Consider the following 23,311-nt stretch of genomic DNA (forward strand, 5'->3'; position numbering starts at 1 on the left):
CAGAAGTCTGGCTGCTGGAGATTTTTTTTTTTTTTGATGCCGCATGACAGTGTCCCAACAACTTTCAAATCGTTCTGACATTTACATTCAGTCAGAGTCAAGTCCAAGGCCGCCGCATTTGCATTTCCACCATCACATGATGCCCCTGAATATACTGTAAAAACTGAAGGTCCCACTACTATTTCGCCCTATGCCCCCCCACAGTATAATGTTTAGAGTGTCAGTGATGAATAACCCTTGAATTATGTACCCTCTCTCTACAAAACCACCCAAAACTAGCTTGTTATATGCCAACACTCTTGCTGCTGTCTTTCATTTAGCTTATGTATGTATTTATTTAGGAAAACTTTCATTCCATAACTTTCTAAAAATGCGTCTTTTTGAAAGTCATTTGATTTCTCATCTTCCTGCGCCACTTTTGAATCTTGCTCCCAGTATCAGGCTATACTTAGCCATTTTTTAGGGAGACCAATCACGATGGCTTCAATCCAGAGACTCGCCTCCGAAGCGGAGAGCTCACTGACTCACAATTGTCACACTCTTGTGGCTCCGAGCTCGGCTCTATATTTGGACGGAGGACATATGGACCAAAAAGATTTTTTAAAACGATCGCCGCATGGCGCCAAGGTAGGAAGACGCCAGCAGAGGAGCTGCGTCTTCACCCAGACGTCACTGCCCTCTTATGTCGGTGATGAGACTGTCAGAGCGTGAGAAGCTCAACATCATTATTATTCTTGTAGAAAAAGAGATTTGAGGCACTCATGAGGGTGATACTTCAAAATACTTAATTGTAACTTTGCTAATCCACTGAAAACAAGCCAATGCGTTTCAGCCACCCTGGCCTTCGTCGGGGCAAGGATAAAATGTTTATCTTTATTATTCCTTTTGCTATCTGGTTCATTTATTACGATTCGGTTAAACCCCTCCAACTCCTCGTCCTCAGTCCTCTGCGATAATTTTCTCTAAGTGAAATTGCCAGAATAATTGCAGTGCCGTCCAGATTTAAGAAGAAATCTTTTGGTCTGATTCCTGAAGATTGAATCATCATTTCTCAGCCTCTTAGTGAAAGTTCAAGCATTATGTGATGGATTTGGTGCTAAAACTTTATCTGATCTTTGACTCCTTTATCTTTGTCCAGAAATACAAATATTCTTCCTTCCAAGGGATGAAACATAAATATTTTTTTGATAGCAATGAAAGGTTTACTCCCACTAGTTTTGTTCATGTCCAGCACATTTGGTTTTGAGCTACATGGTCATTATGGGCTGTTGAGGACTGTCAATGTGTGTTTTAGAAGATCAGTAACGCTTTTTACGGCTTGCTGTTGACCAAGTGGTAGTTTTTCCCTTTCACCACACTAGATGGCAGCGTTGGTGATACATGGAGTCAGTGCATGGCCAGAGGCGGTCGCATCCAACAAGCTCATATTTAAAATTTGCATAATTGGATAATCATCTTAAATATATATATTTTTAAAAATCACCTAAGACCAAGTTTTTCTCTCTTTTATGTTTTGTTTTGTGATTTTCCTGTAAATTGGTTTAAAAGTTCCACTATAGGAGGCGCTTCACCTCCAGGGGAGCTCCCGCTCATCTTGAGTCTGCAGTGCCCTCCTCTGGAGAGAATAATGTAATATGTCTAAAATTGCTTTAGCGTGTCTGATGTCATGTAACTCTGGCTGACCCGCTGCTCTGGAAGCAGGTGTAGTGGCCTCATTGTTTGTGACCGTGGCTCTCTGAAGCGCCGCCACCGTCACTGTCTCTGTCCCTAATTTAGCCCTGCGAGTGCGCCCTCTCACAGAGGATGATATTATTTTATCGACATTCCAGGCAATGGGTCACGTCAGCGTCCAGTGAGACTGCACCCACGGAGGCCTCGTCAAAACAACAGGAGCTCCACAAAAAGGGGGCATATAAACTTTTTACACTGTTGATGGGAGACCAATGCAGGGAGGATATTTGCTCCAACAATGTCATCAGAGGCGCAGCAGCAGTTTCCACAGCTCTCGGCTTCTGGAATCCCATCCAGCAGACCATCGACCGGCCTGTCGTGCTGCTGACTGTTTCTTTTTGCGTTTTTTTGCCATCGAGAAGAATCACTCTCCCAGGAACCCCATGGCCCTTTTTTTTTTTTTGCGGCCCGTGATGCACATGCCATGTGGGTGTGGGATCCGCAGTTTACCGCTTCGGGCCTGTGTAAATACTGCAGCCATTCCAGGCATGGCTGTGAACAGCGGAGGAAGGAAGTGTCCGCAATCGGGGTAACCTCACTGCTTCCCACAGCGACGCGGGGAAGTAAATCAGTTTGCAGTTGGTGGGTGGATGTATTGTAAGTGGCAAACTGGAGCGAAGGGGAGGGGTTAATTGTAGTCGCTTACAAACGTGTATGTTTGGTTGTGAGCTGCTCAATATTTCACATTTTCGCACCATGCTTGTGTCGGGGGGGGGGGGGGGGGGGGGGTTGACAGCTCGTGTGTGACAGAGCACCTCATGCTTGGTCTGATAGCAGAGCTGCACATGGTTCTGTCACCCACAGAGCGGTTAGTGCTTCCCCTGCGGTTTGGACTGCACTCCAACTGTCCGTCTCTCCCGAGGCGGAGGCCTCCTTCACACTGTTTCTGTTACCTGTTAAACCAATGGAGGGAAAGAAAGTGCTACAGATTCCACACGTTTCCGCATGCTGATGGAGAATGTTCCCAATTAAGATTTTCATGCTGCCCTGCGTTGCGGCGGCTCCCTGGAATTAAGATTCAAGCGCGTCTCCCGAGTCCAGTTGGAGACTTGGATCCTGGTAACTGGAGAACTTTTCTCTGTTTTCCAGCTCTGGCATGGAAAAGTGATCAGTGCCAAACGTCTCCCCCCCCCCCCCCCCCCCCCCCAGCCCTCTGCGTAAACCACTGCATTAAAGGCAATTTGGATTAATGGCTTTTTTTTTCTTCACACTTTGGGAAACTTTAAACTCTGCTTTTCTGTACCTGCAGCAGATGCCAAAACCAGGTGTCTGCTAACATCGTTAGGACTCAAACATCTGATGTGGTTTCTGGCTGACATAAGGTGAGAAGTGTTCCGCTTGAGTCAGCGGCGAGGCGCTGACTGCACTGCGCAAACTTAGCAATGTCGGCCCCCCCCCAAAAAAAATTGTTGTGCCAGTTTTGTAAAAAATCCAATGAAGTTTGTTCATAGAAATGATGTAACGCCTTATTTTAATCTTTTAAAGGCCCCGTAGTGAAACCTCTTTCACAGCTCTGCTTTTCGTCCAAGATTCCAGAGGGGCACGATTACTTGCCAACCAGGAGGAACGAGCACTTGACGAGGGATTATGACACTCAATTTAGCAGGGGTATCAGTGCCCTCTGTGACATCACAATGGGTTGATCGGATTTATACTATGTGTCTTGAGTGGAACATGCAAAAGAAGTCGGGGACTGACCTTTTCTCATTTCCTCCGAGTTCATTGATCAGCAGGAGAGATATTTTTGGAAAACATGGCTAAAGTGAAGTTGCCCTCTTAGGTGACCTTTAAAAACATTACAGATAAGTCATTTTTATGATGTTTACTCATGGGATTTGTTCAAGCCTTTACAGCTGTGGCATGTGCATATAATATCATCCAAATCATATTTACAATCAGCAGAGGTTCTCAAAAGAACTTCTGCAAACTGGAATTTCCTTGGTTTTTTTCTTGTTTAACGATGGCTAAAATCTCTTAAACTAACGAGAAACAAGTTAAAAAAAAGAAAAAAAAAGAAAAGAAAAGAAAAAAACAGAATCTGAACATCTTGTTGTGTGACACTGTGAGTTATAACATACTGGTGAGAAAACGAGGTTATTTCTGGAGGCGACGGCGGTGGCGGCAGACCCCGATCTGACCCACGCCAAGCAGACTCCCCACCCGGTCCAGCAGGGAGGGGTGTGGGAGCAGGAGCAGGAGCAGGAGCAGGAGCAGGAGCAGGAGCAGGAGGTGGTGGGGTCGTGTCGTGTGAGTAACGGCCACCAGAGGGTTCATTAGACTTATGGGAACGTTACGGCTGCTGAAATCAGGGAATGTTTTTGGGGAAGTGCGAAGTTGTCGTCAGCCCGTCACCACAGCTGCAACGTTTGGTTTCCTCGTTCCAAGCCCAGACTGCGGCCGACGTCGTCATCCCCCAACACACACACACACACACACACACACACATACATGCATACATACATAAACAGGCGTGGAAAATGTTCTTCTTCCTCTTCTTCTCCCCTCCCCTCGTCCAGCTGCCGACTCTGGCTATACAATCAGGCTATTTTTAGCCTGCGCCTGCTTTATCTTGACAGAGTTAATCGCTGGATAATGTGGTGCATGTGTTTCTCTCTTCTCTTTTTTTTTTTGTTCGCAGCGAGGTATTTTTACCTCTTTTGAAAACATTCACGCTGTTCCTCACAACTGTGCACACAACGCGATGTTTTCTCCCACTTACGAGTTTAGAACAGCGTCAACAGCCCGTTTTATTGGGAGGAATAATATACTTTTTTTTCCCCCCTAAATGTGCCTTGATGTTATGTTTTGCTTTTTCGCCGGGTATACAGGCCAGTCATGCCGTCTCCTTCGTATCAGGCAGTTTTTCAAACAACAGAGTCAGATGCAGAGCTGTGAACACACGTGGCCCTCTGCTTTTTCCTCAAGCTAAGCTAAATGAGGCAAAAATATTTTACTTCTTTGACGTCAAAAAAATGTGAAGGTCACAGCTACATTCTTTTCTCTGGATATCAAACTCTCAGATCTTACTCTTGTCTTAATTAAATTTACCCGGAATTGTCTGTAGAGCAGAACTTGACCTGTCAGGGTTATTGACTATTCTCATACCAGGTGGTTTACAGCATCCTGGGTGTAAGAGCTTAGCTTCAAATACCAGACTTGTTGATTGATGTACTTTTTTTTAGACCTTTTCCCTTTGAATTTTGAGAAAATTCCAGAAAATTTCTGGTTTTAATTATATATTTGCGAAGAAGTAATATTTGAATGTTTCCATTATTATGGTCCCCGATTATGGAACAGCCTGCCGGAGAGCCTCATGGAGGCAGAGACTGTTGATGCTTTTTTTTTTTTTTTTTTTTTTTTTCAAAAAGGCTCAAGACTCATCTTTTTAGTCAGGAGTTGTCTTTGGTCTACCCATGGGGGTGCTGCCCCGTGGACGGCTCTGGCGCGGGTGGCCGGGCGGCTCTGCACCTTGGTGTGGGGCCTCCTTTCGGATGAATGTAGGAAAAGTGCCATACAAATAAATAAAGTTTGAAGTTTAAAGTTGAAGAACTGTTATTTAAACCGCAGAGGCTGTCGTCCAGCACATCGGGATCGTCTGCATTAAGTGTTTTAGCTGGAAGTGTTTTGGGAATCTTGGCTCGGATTTTGTCGTTGACTGTTTCTGCACAATTATATCCAGTGCATAGTGACACGGTGACGGAGCATAACAGTGGCTCAGGAACAAATAGATCTTGTCAGAGTTAGGGGTACCGTCGCGGCACCATTTTTTGAAACAAGTTCATCGGTCTATATATGGTAATTATGGTGAATCAACCTTTAATTCGTTTTCACTGGAAGCGGATATCATGGAAAAAAAGCACATCTCTAATTTGAGTGATCATCTCGTTTTTTTTCTAATTATTTGTCTTGGAGAAGCGGTCAGACAAACTGGCACTGCGAATATCTGCCAACGTCAGAAATGCACTAAGGAATGCCAATGTGTGATTGCTCTCTGCGTTGCGGCTCGCCCGAATTGCGCAACGTAAATGTTGTTTGGCCACGCGTGTGTTGACGTTTGGGCTTAAACGGCATAAGAGCTTTGCCTCCGGGCGACAGCGAGAATGTTTGCTTTTTTGTGTAAGTGTTTTTTGCGCCGATGATGTTACGGTGCCATATTTAGCCCCCCCGGTGGCAGCTGCCTGTAGCGCCACTTCAAAGAAACAGCGGGGCCTGCAGGGATTTCCTCCTGGCTTTCCCACCATCTGCTGAGGCCTTCGGTGGCTGGTGCGAAGACTCCCTCCCTGGAAAATGAATATGCAGCTTCACTGTGTCGTCCTTCAGCACATGCAAGTCCTCCTCTTTAAAGGACCCATATTGTGCACATCTCACTCTATAGTGTCATGTATTTCTGGCCTCTCAGTGAACTCTCCAGAATGAAGAAAGAGCTATTTGTTTTTGTTGTTTTGCCTCGTTTCTCAAAAAGTGTGAAACTGTTCTGCAACTCATCACTGTTGCGATGTCACTAGGGGATCCTGAAACCACACTGGGAAAAAAAAAAAAAAAAAATCTAAATTCAATCATTTCAGAAATCATCTATGTCCCCTTCCAAACATGTGGAGCATTAGGTTTAGCAGGAGGCAAACCTACAGCTATTTTAACAGGAGGATGTAGAAAGAGGTTTAAATATGCTTTTTATGTAAGCATTTTTATTATGGGCCCTCTGAAAGCTGGAAAAAAGCCTGGATATTACTTCTATAAACAAACTTGAATAGATTTTTGAAAAAACTAGTACAAGACGTTCTTTGGGGACGACATTACTACGTGAGGTTTTGTGCAGTACAGTCAGTGCCTCGCTGATGACTCAAGTGGAACACTTCTCATGATTTATGGTTCATGTGCCACTGCAGCCATGGATGCAAAATCAAAACCAAAAACATAGAGATAGCAGTCTTGCATATCACTGATCTGAAAATGGGCGAGACATGGAACCTTTAAATAAGATACAGATCCCAAGATGCAGAACAGTTTTATCTGCAAATTATCAATCAAACTGTTTCAATTATTTTCAGCATTGTTTTTCTTTTACCAAACTTGTGTTCTGGTGTAACTGGATAGATTTTATGGATTCAGTGGAGATAAGCCGTGGCAGCAGCTAAAACCTTTTACAGTTGTGATTTACAACTCTCAGGGCTAAAATGCCACAGTTTTATAGCTGTGCAATCGCTCTTTTACAACCCAACACCTGATCCTCACGAACACAAACGCTACAGATGACGATAGCCTGATTAAAATATTCGTAGTTTGGGAACATCTGTCTCTGCCGCAGCACGCGCTCAGAAAACTTTTCTTTCTTACCTCAGACCTCAGATCTTGTTCCGTCTTGGCTCAGCCGTGTGCCCAGATCTTCTATGGGATTTTTTTTCCAGGAATCACCCCAATGAGAGTCCACGTGGAATTTGATATTTATAGGCAACGCCCTGGTGAGCTGCAGCGGGGCTGTATAGCTGACTGCTCAGGCAGCAGAGTTGCTCCCAAAGCCTTTAAGTGGTGATTTGAAATCAGCTTAAAAGGCCCTTTAAGAATGTTTTTGACCTCTCCTTCTGTGTCAGTTGGTCTCTGCTTGTCACAACATTTAGTTTGACCTTTACGCTTTAACTAGAAAAATGATCTAAGTGTGGTATCGTAAAGTGACGTCTCAACTTTAAAGACCCACTGAGTAAGATTTAGTGGCACCTAATGGTCAGAAAGAATACTGCAAACAATGTTAATGTTAATGCCTTATTTCTTGATGTGGCTTTTGACCTCATACTTTAAATGTCACAGCCGTGTTGTCAAAGTAAAATCACAAAGCCCTCTGCAGGGAAGCCATACATATATGGCTAGGGTCAAAGATAGGTAGGTAGGTAGGTAGATAGATAGATAGATAGATAGATAGATAGATAGATAGATAGATAGATAGATAGACTTACTTTATTAATCCCAAATTGGGAAACTCCACTAATCCAACATTTACTGTAAGTGTATGAACATGACTAATCTAATGACATCTAAATCTAAATAAAGCATATTTAATTTCATGACAGTACAAGTAGGGGAACAGAGTCAAAACAAGGAGTTTTTTGACCAAACAAATTCTGTTTATTGCTGAATGTAGACCACCAAAAGTAATTTATTAAACCCAGAAATGTCGATAAAGGTCCCCATTAAATGACTTTATTTAAAAAAACAACGTGTTGATTTGTGGTTCTGCAGAAACGTTCAGCATCACGGATCAAAGGTTGGATGAGATCTTGCCAAACACAGCACACTTTCTCACAATAAAAACACACAGTGTTCGCACGGAGGTCCTAACATCGCATATCGCTGTGAAGATGTGGAACAGCAAACGTCATGGCTTGAGTAATACAAATTGGTATTTACTGATATTGCACGCTGTAGTCTTCCTCAGAAATCATTGCACCATAATTAATTGTAATTTGGAAAAATATCCTGACGTCTGTGTCCCAAATGAAACAGGAAGTTTACACATAAAGCATCTGAAGTTTTTGCGCTGAAGCGGTTAAAAGTCTAATGGAAACACGCAAGCACACACCCAGACATAAAGAAACATGTTGCAGGCACATTTTTGCAATTCTACCAGCCGTAAATCAGAAGGATCAAGGAGATAAAATATTTTGGACGGATTATGTTTTACGTTCAGCTTTTCATGAAGCTGTCAGTGGATGAGCTGAGAATAAAGTGTTGCGACTATTTGAGCAGTGCAGTACGTTGCAGGTTGTAAAGCATTTCAGGAATTTCAGCATCTCAGGTACCGTTCTGCTTAAAATGTGGTATAATGTTCAGTTTGCTCAGGTGACACAAACAACTTTCTGGCTTATAACATCATTAATGAATCAGAGGCGCATCAGCTTTGACATGATGTCAAAACGCGATGACATTTTGTACATTAAAACAAAAGAAAGTGGGGAAAGGACGCAGCCCTGAGGCCCATCATATATTGTCTGGGAATTTGTGTTTCCTTTCAATAAATGTGCCTGGACTGGGAACCAAGACAAAAATAAGACATTAGGGGATTTCTTTGTTCAGTGGGTCAGGATGGGACGCCCAGCCTTGTGAAATCTCAGCTTCATAATATTTGTAATATTCTCATCTCAAGTGGGAGGCTTGGATAAACTTGTGCAATGTTTGGCCCACAGAAATTACTCATCCCAGTGTCACTGTGCCTGTGTTTTTCACATGGAGCCAATCTGAGTCCGATTCTTGACGTCACATGGAGAGGGTTCAGGCACTTCTCATCTCAAGGGCCACATCTGATTGTTGAAACGATTTTGAAGAGCAAACTTTTCTAAACAAATAAGTCGTACATAAAGTTAAGCTAACAGTAGCCTGATCACACAAAGGTTTCACCTCGACCTACCTGCTGGGTATTTAGGAGCTCAACTTTAATCATGTCGGGTAGAATTTCCTTCAATCTATTAAACATGTGAATAAATGTGGTATTAGTCCGTCAGTTCAAAATGTTAATATGATTATTCCTGCAGAGTCTTGTATGGAGCTTGAAGTAACAACGTCTCCCGCTGCCTGCAGGAGCAGCAAGTTAACCTCCCTCAATTGGCCATCGAAACAGTGGCCAGGACATCATATTTTTGTTCGACATAGTCACAGTTGACCATTTAAGAGCAAGTACTCTTTAAGAAAATAAACTCTTTTCAGTGATTTGTTTGTGGAGTCAAGTCGGGAATTGTATTAGCATTGCTTTTGGAAGCCGGCACATAATCAGGGTTCGTTGGAATTGGATGGATTTTGTCCTTGGGAATGTGGATTAGAATTTGTTTTTAACAGAGATACCTTGCATTACTTCATCTGGGAAATATACTGTTTGTGGTTTTTTGTTTTGTTTTTTTAACACTCATTATCTTAACACGTTCACGTCCATAATCTGTAGTAATCCAGTTAATATATAAAAAAAATCTGTTTAACGCTGTTGACACTTTTTTTGCATTTAGGGATTGCATCCCTGCTCATTAATCATGCCAAGTGGTTTACTCTAGTTTGTTAAGGCGGGTGCGAAAGTGTCATGTCACGTGCCTCTTTTATGCCACAATAAAAACCCAACCATAGTCCTGTAATTATGGTGTGGAATAAACAAGCACAGCCGCCTCCTGAGTCTCTTCTGCGGGCTCCTGTTTGGGCTCGGACGACAGTGAGGACAAACCACACACCATGAAAGTTCTATGGAACTTTAGAGACAGGATAATGCAGAATGATTGCAATGTTGGCAAAAGAAACACCAAGTGAGTGTCTCGGTGCAGCCAGAGACGTGGAACGAAGCTTCTCGGGAATCGTTGGGCCCACTTTACAGGATTAATTTGATGCATAACTGTGTGAATCATACAATGCTAATTAAAAGCCTTTTATTTTTTTCACTGTCCTCCATGTGCGTCGCAACAAAATGAATAACATCCTGGGACTGATGCAAAGCAGATGGATGGGTTGTTCTAATGAGTGTGGTAACGATTAGGCTTACAGGCTTCATTGCTGCAGCAAATCCAGTCAGATTGTGCCAAAAGATATAAAATCTAAAGTGCAGTTCGACCTGATGAAATGTTTTCCGAACTCCATTGGCTTTATCTCATATACCCACCTTGGTGAATAGCCCATATAGAGTTTGGAAAAGTTAGAAAGTGATGAGATGACCCTCCAGACCGCCAGTCAAGAGCACGTTCTAATAATTCTGTTACAACTCACAGCGGCTTTCACTTCTCCCTGGTCTTCTGTGGAAACGCTTTCTTTTGAAGGCCGTCAAGGTGGATGAGCGAGTTTCCAAAGTTGGAATCTGACCAATCCAGCCGCCGTCCAAGGTCAAACACAATAAGTGTGTTTTTTTTTTTCAGTCATGCCTAACTTTTTTGAGTTTTAGTATTAATTCTAAGTACTTCAGCAGAAAAAGTCACTGTTCCACAACTTACATCACTGTTTACTACATTAAATATTTATTAACTTCTATTTTTTTAATTTGCTGCATATGAGAAATATGTTTTTTTTTCCCTTTCAGACATTAATGGAGTTTCTAATCCTGTTTTGAACTTTGGTTTGGAATGACCATTGAATTGAAATGCATTGAGTGACACTTCCAATGAGCTCTGCTGTTTTAAAACAGGTAATTCCACTTGGGCTGAAATGTTACCAAAGGTCACAAACAGCATCGCTTTGGATCTGGAAGGCACTTGGACAACCCGCAGCGAGCTTCAAGGAGATTTTCCACACAGGTGCATCGAGCATCCCCATAAATCTGCCAACACACCTGTGAAACGTGCACGTGCGCCATCCGTGGGGTTCGTTTTTCCACATTCCTAAATTCTCCAGCTGCTTCCCGGACTCCCCACGCCTCTGTGTTTTTTTAGCCCTTGTCGACGTTATCCAATGCCGCCAGCGCGCTGTCACCACAGATTGTACCTGACTGTCACGTTTACTTTATCCGCCCCCCCAACCCTACACCTCCCTGCTGTATGCCTGCCCCGTGCTGTTTGACATCCACGTTTCCTGGTTCCACCAGTGAATTTAGTGAATCTGCTCCTTTCCCAGCATGCACCACACAGCTCAGTCACATCCAGAGAACACGCAGATCCCCGAGAGCTCTTTGTCCGCGTCTGGACTTTGTCAGCAGGTCCGGCCGTATTTTTTAGCGCACAGCCCCTCCATGGATCCACTGAGACACAATGAACTTACCCCAAATTGCTGTAATTTCCTATTATCTCACTTCCTGCCAGCGCGTTTGTAGTGGTGGGGCTCGTGGCTTCTAGCTCTAGGAAACTACTGCGTGGTTTCCAAGCACCAGGGTTTTGCGTTCAAGTTTTCACCTCCTTTGAGTTTCGCCTTTACTCATCAAACAAAGTGTATCAAATGCATGAATCTGCGGTTTTGCAAAATGAAAAGATTCGTCCAAGAGTCATCAACACACATGGAAAAAAACTGAAGAACTTCAAAAAAAAAAAAAAAAAAGGAATCAGCATAAACCTTCCTGTCTCTGAGGGCTTCAATGACTGGTCATTGTTTCTTTTCTTTTTTTCATTTTAATTGCAGCAGATTTATTTCTGGATAAAACAATTCCCAGCAGCTCGTCCTGACTGGTAAACAGAGAAGCGTTTGATTAGTCTGAAAACAAGAACACATGTTGAGCCGTTTGTGCTGTGATGCGATCGGTGCTCTCAGGGAACATTACCTAGCGAGGGTTAACACATGAGCAGCACTGTGTTCCCTCCTCCTGACATCGACTCAGCACACACACGCACACACGCCTGCTCTCTGCTGAAGCCAGCACGCAGTCAGACAAGAGAGGAGAGAGGAGGGACTGTTCGCAGCTCTGAGAGCCAGCTGTCGGTTCGCTCAGAGCTCAGTCCTCTCTTCTCCTTCTCCACCGGGCCCTGGTCGCTCCATGGGACTCCAGAGTCGGCCGCCCAGCACACCGCCGCTCTCTGCCATGGCCTGCCTTGACGTGGAGAGCCCTTCCCTCTGCAGGGGTCAATTCAAATCAGGTGACTTTTTAATATTTTTTTAGTTTTTAAAGTTGTGTACTTTTTTCCATGCTTTGATTCAAACTTGATAGAAAATCCGCTCTATCTGGAGGTATGGGGGGCGGGGGGGCTTCAGGGTTTACTCCTGTTCATCTTTATCAGCTGTGTCAGCAGCAGCGGCAGCAGTGACGCAGCCCCGACAGGAAATGACAGAGCAACAGTTTTAAAGCTCCTCCGAGTGATTCATGCCGAGCGTCGCTGGTGCAGGGGAGCCTGTTGTCTGGGACACTCATAAATCAAACCCCACTGCGCTGAAGCTGTCAGTCAGTGCGGAGGAGCCGGCCATCATCGCTGTTGTTGGCACGCCACCGCTGAAGTGACGTCATGCTTCCTCTGCTTTAACTTGGCAGGGACTCGTGTGCAAAGTGATTTTTATAATGAGCTGGGGATACTGAGTTTGCACGTGGCATCATCTGCACCGCAGCTTTCAAAAGGCGAAAAAGTGGAGAGCAACAAGAATAATGATGCATGTAAAAGTTCCAAAACTCGATGACTTTTCATTCTAGAGGTGCGTAACTGTGAGTCATGGAGATTCTGCCGCCCAGACCAGACCAGACCAGAACAGACCTCTGGCAAACATGGGATTTCAGGCAATTCATTTAAATTGTGTGTCAATACATTGATATCCACTCAGTTGTGACTGAATGCAACTACGGCCAGATCCAAAACCAGTTTGTCAACACAGAGTTTGCGGACACGCCCACTCATGCTGGGAGGATTTGTTTGTTTTCTCATCACTTTCCTCCAAATTGCCTTCGACAATGCGAAGAATTTCACCTCCTCTTTTTACTTCCTGTGACTGCCTCTGTTTTTTTTTTTCGCTGCTTGTGTAGGGTGAAGCACAAAGTGCCGCAAACCTTTTAGGAACGTGTGACGAGCCGCTTTTTTCATGCCGCATAAAAACATCCCCAGCAAGATGAACTCGTCAGTTGACAGCACTTCAACTGAACCGCACACACGCCTTTTCTTTTCGGATTAAGCTGGCAGACCTGGTAAAGCAGGTCTCAGTCCATGTTGTTAAATTCAGGATTTTTACAGACAAAAGGTCACCTGTAACTGCACCAAACTGCTTTTTCAAAATAACAAGAAAAAAACAGCGTTGTTCAGCAGGGAGACCTCCAGGGATGATTTGCTGAGAACAACGGTGCTCTGAGATTAGAGATTACATCAGTGGGCAGGGATTTTCAGAGGAGGCTTCTCTCTCTCTCTCTCTCTCTCTCTCTCTCTCTCTCTCTCTCTCTCTCTCTCTCCGTGTTTCTCCAACAAGGTCTGTTTACGCTCCGCTGGCGAGCCAGTTTGCATCAGGCCGAGGTGAAGCAGGGTTCAGCTGGAACAGCAGACGACGCAGAGTTTGAGGAGGACCCCCCGGAGTGGTGGGGATGGGGTGGTGGGGGGGATGTGAGGTGTACCCTCTATATTCAGGCCCAGATTAAAGCCCTGGGAGGCAGCTGCCGCTGTTATCGATATGCACTCTCATAAATCTCGCCACCGCCGCCGGCTTTTTTCTTCTGCTTCCCCCTCGCAGAGGAGTCGCGTTAGATATGAATATTGAGACAAAGCAATGGCATTTTTTTTTTTTTTTTTTTTGCACAAACCCCCCCCCCCGACTACCACCACCACTACCACCACCCCTCTGATAGGATCTGTCTCAGGCTGTGGCTTTTGTAATAGGAAACACAGCAGGCGAGTCCAGCACACTGTGTTCTCTGCTACACACTTTTGTGGGGCTTCTCTTCTGAGACCGGACCCCTCGGGCCGTACCCGCCCCCCCTTCCTTCCCCCACCACCTCCCAACGTCCACCTTCTCCCCCACCCTCCGCTCCACCTCGCTGCCTGGCCTGTCACTCTGCGTTCGTGTTGCCCACCACTGGACTGGAAGCCCACCAGCGTCCGTCCCTCCCCCCCCCCACCGCTGACCCTCTCCTCTGCGTACGGTCTGTAGGTCCCGCCCCCCCACCCCCACCTCCCTTAACTACCCCCTAAAAATTCATGGTTCCCAGGCCTTGTTCTCACAGCTGCCCAGTTTATTTTTGCTGGAGTGAGTCACAGAGGCCTGCTCAGACGCAGCAGCAACAGTCCCGGGAGAATTGAGCAGGTCTCCCTCTGTGTGTGCGTGTGTGTGTGTGTCGTGTGCATGTGTGCATGTGTGCGCGTGTACGTGTGGGAGTTGCTGTTTCCCCAGAGCCAAAGTACCATGGGTCGCTCTCGCAAAGCCCGGCATCACAGTTTTTTTTTTTGTTGTTGTATTTTTTTGTTCAGTTTTTTTTTAATGCTCCAGTGATGACAAAAAAACAGCCCTCGCGTTCCTTCACGCTGCCGCCTCATTCTTCAACTCTCTTCTCCTTTTTTAAACTGTTTCCCTTTGTAAGGAGCAATGTTATTCTGTGCGCACGCTCACCTGTTTGTAAATGTTTAAACTGGGATCTCGCTACGGTTTATACTGATGGGAGGCTGCGAAAGTGTGTGTGTGTGTGTGTGTGTGTGTGTGTGTGTGTGTGTGTGTGTGTGAGGGGGGGGGGGTTCTGCAGCCAGATAGCCAGGTCTTTATAGCACTGATGTCTGCTTATCCAGCCGAGGCAGCAGCCCCGACATCACAAACGCGCAAACGTGCTTCAACTACTCTACTTACAATCGCCCGTCCCGTGCTGACATAATGATTCTCACTGGAAGGCTCCACATCCAATCAGATTTCACCTTTCTGTAGTGTGACACCAACCCCTCGTCCACCCCTTTCCCGTCCAGCTTGTGGTGCCGCTGGAGAAACAAGCACAAGAAAAAGACACGGAGGAAGTGAACAGGATGTCTGTGGTGGCGGAAGGGTTGGTGGGTGGTGGGTGTGTGTGTGTGTGTGTGGGGGGGGTGGTAGACTGTCGGCCCTCCGGGGGTAGATTGAGAAATAATAAGTACTTTGTTTTATTTGAAGTGCGGCCGGTTTCGCAGTTTCTTCTGCGCCAGAGATGGTTTTGGGTTGACTCAGTTGGACTTCTGGCTCCGAGTGGTTTTAACCCCCCCGACCTCTGTGTCTCTGCTCTCTCACAGTCCTGCAGCTCTGTCTGCAGCAGAGGAGGACGCGGGAGCAGCTAGTGGAGCAAGGCATCATGCCACGTGAGTCTTTGCATCACACGGACGGCGCACAGATTTCTGGAGCTGGCTTTGTCCCTCGTGCATCGATGCCTTTTCCTCAAACTTTGAACCACCGCGATGTGATTTGATGCTCCGAATGGCCCCACGCAACAACAACAAAAAAACCCTCCCTTTGTGATGTCATTAAGGGCACCCGACTGTTGCTCACCACTTGTGGCTTCAGTTTCGAGGACACCGCATGGTTTATATAATTTCACGTTGAATCATCAAAGTACGTAAAAATGCACAAATCTGCAGTTTTGAAATGAAAAGATTTTGCCTGCAGACACAAACACATGAAAAAACAAGAGTTTATCCTTGGAAAATGCAACCGGGATAAACTTTTATGTGGCTCAGGACGTCAGGACGGATCTTAGAGCAACGAAAACATCTTAATGGAGCTGTTGGAAAACGTGGCAGACGTTCGCTTTAGCGATTAAACCACCCGATTGCGGTGAGCGTGCGGATCCTTAAAAAGCAACACATGGGTTTCAGGAGCGTCGCCTGTTCACGGAGACATTAAGCACACTCATGTAAACACGGACCGCCAGAACCAGCCCCACCCCCTCTGATCTCATCTGTCCTGCAGCTAAACCTCTTGACAGGGTCGCGATCTGATCGATGGTGGAGAAGAAACATTCGAGGATAAAAGCTCCTCCACCTCCCCGCTGAGCGCTCTCCTGCCGTCAGGCCTTTCTTTAGCAGAATAAGAACCATGACTCAGCGGCTGAGCCTCGGCCGGGGATCAACGGTCGCGCTAGCCAAGCGTGGCCTGCAAACAAACTGGCCGCCACCACCTCCGCTCCACTTCCAGTCCCCAGACGCTGCGTTACCCTCATGGGCTTTAGGTGACACACAGGAAGGCTTCTCTTTGTCGATGTGACACACTGGTCAGAGCGCCCACTCACAGGCTACATCCAGACGGTGGTCGTCACACAGCGGTGAGTGACTGGTCAGGGATGAGCTGCTGCTGCTGCTGCTGCTGCTGCTGCTGCTGCTGCTGCTGCTGCTGCTGCACGAGATGGGAACCATCCCTCTGCTGGAGTCACGAAAGCTGGCACTTCCTGTTTCACTGCCCACGACCTCCGGTTTGATGTCACGCACCTCAGACTGAGCTGTTGAGTCAATAGTTGCATCAACTCAACATCTTTGTCCAAGATATCCAAGATTCTGAAGTCATTGTGATTCAGTGGCCTGCTGTAGACGTTGGAGGGAGAAAGTCCTGCCTCTTTAATCTGCTCTCCCGCTGTGTCCTTTGAGAACGAGTGAATTATAGTTCCGGTTTCAGGCAGAATGTGTTTTGTCGTCGTCTGCAAGTCATGTGCACGTGGCACTAGCCTTGGAGTCCGTGCCCTCTGTGATGTCACAAAGAGACGTTGTTGGGTGGGGGTTTCAGACTTGTGCGTTTCACTAAACACTCTCTGAAAAGTGGAGGAAACCGGAGAAGCATATGCTGGATTTTTTTTTTGTCTTTCATTTCTGGTGAGTTCACTGACCATCATTAGTATTAAAAGAATGAATTCCTCTTTTCCCAGCTCTGAAAACACCTGCTGCCTTTCATGAGAAGATTCGCAGCCTGGAGAGAGCCAGGGTGAGTCGCCAGCTCTCCTCTCCGCTCTGCAGCTCCATGATTTTATTCACCTAAATCTATTAAGAATAAATCTAAATTTGTTTTGTTTTGTTTTTGTTTTTTTGCAGACTGGCAGCTTCCTGAAGCACAAGCTCTGCAGCAGACCCGAGCGCTCCGAGCTGGTCCGTATGCACATCCTGCAAGGTAACCCCTCCTCCTCCTCATTATCCCATCCTCCCTACTCCCCCCACCCCCCGGCCCGGGGCCCTCTTGCTCATCCAGCCACACTCGGTTTGTGTTTTCTACCAAGTCAGAGCCAGATGTACGGTGTCAGGCGTTTGTGAGGTCTGTGGCTGAGCAGCCAGTGAGTCACCCTGATGAGGCCGTCGAGCCAACAGATGCTCGCCCGGCTCTGACGATCTCGTCCGTGTGTGTGTGTTTATCAGAGACGCAGGCCCAGCCCTCTCTGCAGGCCACGCAGATGGCGCTGAAGAGGGCCCGGCTGACCGACGACCTCAACGAGAAGATCGCCCAGCGACCGGGACCCATGGAGCTGGTGGAGAAGAACATCCTGGCCGTGGAGCCGGCCGTCAAAGAAGCTGCCCAAGGTAGATCATCGGATGGTCAGACAGCAGAGCCTGAGCCTTTAAAGACAGAGATGTTGGAAAAAGAAAACGCTGCTAAGCTGCTCTGATTGTGTTTGACCCTGCAGGCGAGCAGACAAACGACTCCAAGTCACCAGATATTTACAGCTTTGATGAGGACAGCGGCGATGCCTCGTCGCCGCAGCGGCCCGGCAGTCAGCCGTCACCGCCCGGCTCCACCCCGGCCTCCCCGGCCCAGTCCGGAGGCCCCGAGGCCACCGCCGCCGCCGCCGCCGCTGCTGCTGCTGCTGCTACCTGCCCTCAAATTAGCTCAGCTGTGCAGGTACAGACTTACCACGTCATAAAACACGTGCTCACCAACTGTCTCATCAAGACTCAAGTCATAAGGCTTCCTTGAAAGAAAATCTTTCTCAGATCTTCCAGCTGAGCAGCATTGCACAATAAACTATTCAAGAAGTTTTGAAAAAAAAAACAGTGTGTTCGGTTTGGTTTTCCATATTTTGTAGCATATTTTTGCCCTTTTGATTTTATTTTCTCAGGGTTTGTCATCCGCTGCCTGTTTATATTTATGTTACGGGGATGTTTTTCTGTCCCCAGTGGAATGCTGACTGGAGGGCATTGTGGCTGAAACCCACTGATCGTGTTTTTTGTCTTGTTTTTTTGTTTTTGTCTTGTCGTATTGTTTTCTGCCCTCAGCCCCCTACAGACTCCGTCACCGTCGAGCAGGTGAGCATCAAGGCATCGCCGCCTCGGCCGGCCACCGCCGTCCTCCCTGCCGTCACGCCGTTGGGTTCGGTTCTTGTGAAGGTGAGTGAGTGTTGGGACGGGCCGCTGGAAAATAGTCTGTAAGAGTCTGTTAAAAATGTGCCGCTGAGCCGCTGCTGAGCATTTTTGATTTACTGGTCCCGTTTGTTTGTCGTTGCCGTCAGGGGCGCGAGGCGAGATGTGATCGCAACGGACGCGCAGTCTGCGTTTTGTCACGCTGAAAGTCACACCAGCTCTTTTTTCTCCTCCCCTCCTTCTTTTTCTCGTCGGGTTGAACAGAATGTCAGCACTCAGCCAAGTCAAACACAGTTCAAAGAACAACAGGGTTTAAAAGTCATCTAGCAAATCCTCTGGCTTAAATCTGGGCCTGCCACAGTTTGTCTTCAATTAGGGTCAAATGACAGGCCGGCCTTCCTCATACGGACTTTGTGTATTTGTCATAATCCAGTTATCCTCTGAGCATAAAATAAACCATGCCTCCCCCAGAATATCGAAGGGAGTGATCTCGACAAATTGCACCGTGCGTGCACTTCCTCGTGTTTCTGCCCTCGTACCTTGGAACTCGTTGCTCTTGCGCCAGGCAGTCTTCATGCGTATCCTGTTAAAGCAAGTGGCAGAACAATGAGGGTCAACTTTCCACCGCCTGTTTCCTTGCTCAACTGTTACCCCCTTCTCGTGTCAGATCGGCGTTCCACCTTCACACTTCAAGCTGTTTTGAAGCAAATCCAGCGTCGGTTTCCGAGTCTGGCAGCGACCGACGCTGGCGACGCTAATTGAATTTCCCAATAAACTGGATCTAGATCAGTCTCGGGGATCAAATGTCCTCCAGATGGCCCTCTGCGGTTTTAACATGCTCTCTTTTTGACTTTTTTCTTCCTCTTCTCCTCCTCCTTTTTTTTGGGGTTGCAGCAAAGCCTCGCCAAGCTGCCCGCCGACAAAAACCGCAGCAAACGGAGCAAAGAGCCCAAACCGCGGGTGAAGAAGTTGAAGTACCATCAGTACATCCCCCCCGACCAGAAGCAGGAGCTCAACGAGGTGCCGATGGACTCAACGTACGCCCGCCTCCTGCAGCAGCAGCAGCACTTCCTGCAGCTCCAGATCCTAAGCCAGCAGCAGCAGTTCGGCTACCAGCCCGTCCCACCGGCTGCAGTCAAGTACGGCTGCTTTAGTAGCTCAGCCCAGAGTCTCTGACCTTGAAGGCTGGGCGGCATTTGTTGCACTCATCTGATAAGACTGTTGGGAAAACATTAATTTTGCAGCCTAGTGACATCTAGAACACAAAGATTGTTTTAGAAAAGTTTTAGCTGGAAGTTCTAAACACAGTGGTAAATAATAAGCCAGGAATCCAGGATGAATGATACTGATCTGTCATTGGTTGCACTGGGGCCACTGGTAACATTTTATTTTTGCGGTTTCCACCTGGAAACCGAGAGCAGAGCGACTGCGGCACCAACAGCTGCTGTTTGTCCAAGAACTATTTTCGTTCTGAACAGTAGCTGCAGGGAAAAATGGATAATGGTGCAGATTTCCTGTCTAATCTGCACTCCCCTTTTTTTTCTTCCTGTCTTGTTACACAAAAGAGCAACAACTGAGGTACAAACCAGCTGTTCCGCCGTCGTCCTGAGTGCAAACGCTGCGCCTGCTGCCCCCGCGAAGCCCCAGCAGGGCCAGCAGACGAGCCACAGGCCAGATCACTTACCGGCTAATCTGGACGAGATGAAGGTGACACGACTCCCTCCTCCTCCTCCTCCTCCTCCGGCCTCCTTCGTCTCACCTTCTGCACCGCCCGCCTGCTGCAGGAGTGGGATAGCTCTACGTTCTGAGAGGAATTTTACGCAAACGTGTTGTACTTTTTCTTCCTCCCTATGGCAGGTGGCCGAGCTGAAAATGGAACTAAAACTCCGATCGTTGCCCGTTTCTGGGACAAAGATTGATCTGATAGAGAGGCTGAAGGCGTACCAGGAGAACTCCAGCACCCACACAGCCGCTGAGAAGGTGGCCGAAAACACAAAGTCCAGCCCGCCCGTGTCCCCCGTGGCTTCCAAGGTGTCCAGTCTGGCCTTGGAGGACGGACACTCAGCGGACAGTCCGTCCAAACCTGCAGACGCCGCTCCTCCAGCTGCCTGCGAGAACCCTGCGCAGCCATCTCCGGGGCGGGAGGAGGCTCCTGCCGAGCAGAGAGACTCCGACAAGGACAAGCGCCTGTACGAGAAGGAGCGTCAGATCGAGGAGCTGATGAGGAAGCTGGAGCATGAGCAGCGGCTGGTGGAGGAGCTGAAGATGCAGCTGGAGGTGGAGAAGAGGAGCCAGCAGGGCGACTCCCCGCCCCACCCCGGCCTGCTCCAGGTCAAGGAGGAGAAGGCGGCCACGCCGTCGTCGTGCTCGGCCTCGTCCAGTCCGCTCCACCTGGCCGCAGCCGTCAAGCAGGAGGAGGCCGACGACGGGTGCCGCTTGTCTCCTCCGAATCGGTTCATCGTCGGCAGCGACCTCCAGGAAGTGGAGGCCGGAGCTCGCATCCTCCTGGCAGCGTCACTTCCTGTCACGGTCCCGGCCCTCATTCAGACGTCACAGAAAATAGAGGCTTCAGTCGCATCACAGCAGCCGTGCAGCATCCAGCCGCTGACCAAGGTGAGAAAGCACTAACTGCGTTTCCATTCAATGGTAATGGAAATACCTAAACTTCGAAAACCTCTCAGATATCGATAAAGGGTTTTAACAGCAAACAACATAAACAAACAAAAGCTCACGTAATTCTCATAAATCTCTTGGACGAGATTTGACAAGAATTAACGGCCGCAAATTGCAAAATGCACTTTGTCGAAATTTTAGAAATATCGCGTTTTTTGGGGGGAAAACGTAATGGAAATGCAGCTACTGTCAACTCTACTACTACTACTGCTGCTGCTGCTGTTGCTGCTGCTGCTGCTGGCAGCTGCAAATTGCAGCAAATAGGCGGAATCTGGAGTGAGCTAGTTGATACTAGCATTTGCTAGCACACTAATGTCATTATGCATCTTCTGCTCCATCACCAGTCAATGGTCTGATTTTAGGCTGTGAAGTTTCTATTGTTTTCCAAGCCCAGTTCTTTAGTATGTGTAACAGTACTCTGTATTTTTGAATACTTCTCACACTAAGGCGTCTAAAATGTGAAGCGTTTAGCACAGGAGTAACATAAGCAGCAAATCAAATACAGATTGTGTTGGACCTAATGCATGGTGTAAAAAAAAAAAAAAAAAAGCTTCTGAACTGCGCCGACTGATCTTACATTTGACAATTAGGACGCTTCGTTGTCAGTTAAGGCACGGAAAAGCACCGAGATCGTCCTAGTCTTTCCGTATACGTGTCAGAAAGGATGGAAAGTTGTGTCACTGGAGCAAGTGTTGAGAGACGCCGGCAGTTGTGCACCGGCTGACCTCTGCCGAATTTAGCAACAGAAACCACCGCGCCGCTGTGGGCTGGGCTGCAGTTGTAAGAGTTGGAGAGGCTCTGAATGAAATTAAACTCCAGTAACGTTGTTTAAAAAAAAAAACAGCTGGAAGTGCAGATCAATCTCCTTTTAGATGCCGCCCGCAGCTTCCAGGATTTGCTGCTACGACAAAAGCTATCAGTGTGTGTGTGTGTGTGTGTGTGTGTGTGTGTGTGTGTGTGTGTGTGCGCGCGCGCCCGTGCTTGTGCGTGCCTCTGATGGCATTTTTGCGTTTGTTAACGCACGGCCCCTCCTTGCTGAGCTGCCTGTTTCTCCTCTGCAGACCTGGAGAGTGGAAAGTGCAACAGCGAGCTTACTCAACACATTCCCGGTGAGTGGACGTCCTGCAGGAGCCCAAGAATCCGCTGAGGTAGAAGACGATGCCGCCGGCCCGTCCGCTTCTTCTTGCTCTCTGCCGCTGTTTCTCACGTCACTTCTCCGCGCTGCTCTTTTGTGCGATGTGCAGTCCGCCAGGCCCAGCCCACCCGCTTTCCTGCTACGGCAAAAGGCAGCGCACTGTGCGCCCAAGTCGAGGGACCCGCCCCCTTACGAGGATGCAGTGAAGCAGAAGCGCAGCCTGCTGACGGCTGTTCAGGTGAGGAAGCAGGTGTGAATAATTTCACGCTGCGCTTTAAACAAAACCAGTCTTTGAATTGAATTGAATTGAATTGAATTGAATTGTTTTTATTGAAATTGCACAGGAGATACAACAAAATTCAATGCACTCACGCGCTGGGCTCTGTAAAAAATACTCTAAAAACAAGAAGTCACAATAGATATTCATATTACAATCTCATCCATCCTGTCACATTCATGGAGTCGTTCACCATACCGTTCACTCGGTGCCTTTAAAACTGAACGCTGTATGATGAGGTAAAGTGTATAACTGCATTGCACAAAAGAAAGAGTGCGTTTCATGGGTACGGTGCAGGAGTTGACAGATGTTGGGGGTTTATTTTCAGGTGAGAGTTGAGTATGGTGACAGCTCTGGCATAGAAATTCTTGTGGTGCGAGTTGTGATGGGTCTGTAACGTGTGAAGCAGATGATTAGCAGGATGGGATGAGTCTTTATGAATGTTCTGTGTTTTCTAGGCTAGGCTAGGTAGCTGTTGGTTGGTGATGTTCTGTGCAGTTTCTATGATCCTTTGTAGTGGCTTTCTGTCTGCTGCCACACGATGCCAGGATGCCGTAGGTGAGCACACAATGGAACAGCGGTAGAAGGATGTCAGGTGCTGCTGAGAGAGGTTGACCTTTTTCAGTCTAGCTGCTGTGGTGCTTTGACCGCTTTGACCGCTCTTCTGAGATGTGCGTTCCCAGCAATTTGAAAGTTGTGTCTCTCTCCACCTCTGCTTTGCCAGCAGGCGCCGAGCGCAGCCAGCCAGCACATGGACGACCTGTTCGACGTCCTGATCGAGAGCGGCGGTGAGCCAGGGTTCAGGGCAGCTCTCGGGGGGGTGTTGGGAGGGGTGGTAGGGTAGTGAGGGTGGGGGAGGGGCAG

General features: G+C 47.4%; 1 protein-coding gene across 4 annotated transcripts in view; it reads left to right on the forward strand.

Annotated features, from left to right (window-relative positions):
• The window catches only part of mrtfbb (myocardin related transcription factor Bb), a 53,771-nt gene that overhangs the window by 26,844 nt on the left and 3,616 nt on the right, over nt 1–23,311 (forward strand). Inside the window, exons 3-15 of one of the 4 annotated variants that reach the window (XM_076038804.1) lie at nt 10,871–12,245; nt 15,324–15,389; nt 16,943–16,998; nt 17,106–17,181; nt 17,424–17,585; nt 17,690–17,904; nt 18,279–18,308; nt 19,257–19,501; nt 19,928–20,069; nt 20,220–20,975; nt 22,097–22,183; nt 22,280–22,408; nt 23,172–23,235. In XM_076038804.1, the coding sequence (XP_075894919.1) occupies nt 12,146–12,245; nt 15,324–15,389; nt 16,943–16,998; nt 17,106–17,181; nt 17,424–17,585; nt 17,690–17,904; nt 18,279–18,308; nt 19,257–19,501; nt 19,928–20,069; nt 20,220–20,975; nt 22,097–22,183; nt 22,280–22,408; nt 23,172–23,235 (2,128 nt within the window). In that variant the 5' untranslated portion in view covers nt 10,871–12,145. Of the gene's footprint in view, nt 1–10,870; nt 12,246–15,323; nt 15,390–16,942; nt 16,999–17,105; nt 17,182–17,423; nt 17,586–17,689; nt 17,905–18,278; nt 18,390–19,256; nt 19,502–19,927; nt 20,070–20,219; nt 20,976–22,096; nt 22,184–22,279; nt 22,409–23,171; nt 23,236–23,311 lie in introns of all 4 variants that reach the window. The other 3 variants (XM_076038802.1, XM_076038801.1, XM_076038803.1) reach the window with 3 other exon arrangements.

Source organism: Nelusetta ayraudi, unplaced genomic scaffold (genome assembly GCF_046127955.1).
Source record: "Nelusetta ayraudi isolate G7.1 ecotype Tasmania unplaced genomic scaffold, CSIRO-AGI_Nayr_v1 ptg000057l, whole genome shotgun sequence".
Classification (NCBI taxonomy): Eukaryota; Metazoa; Chordata; class Actinopteri; order Tetraodontiformes; family Monacanthidae; genus Nelusetta; species Nelusetta ayraudi.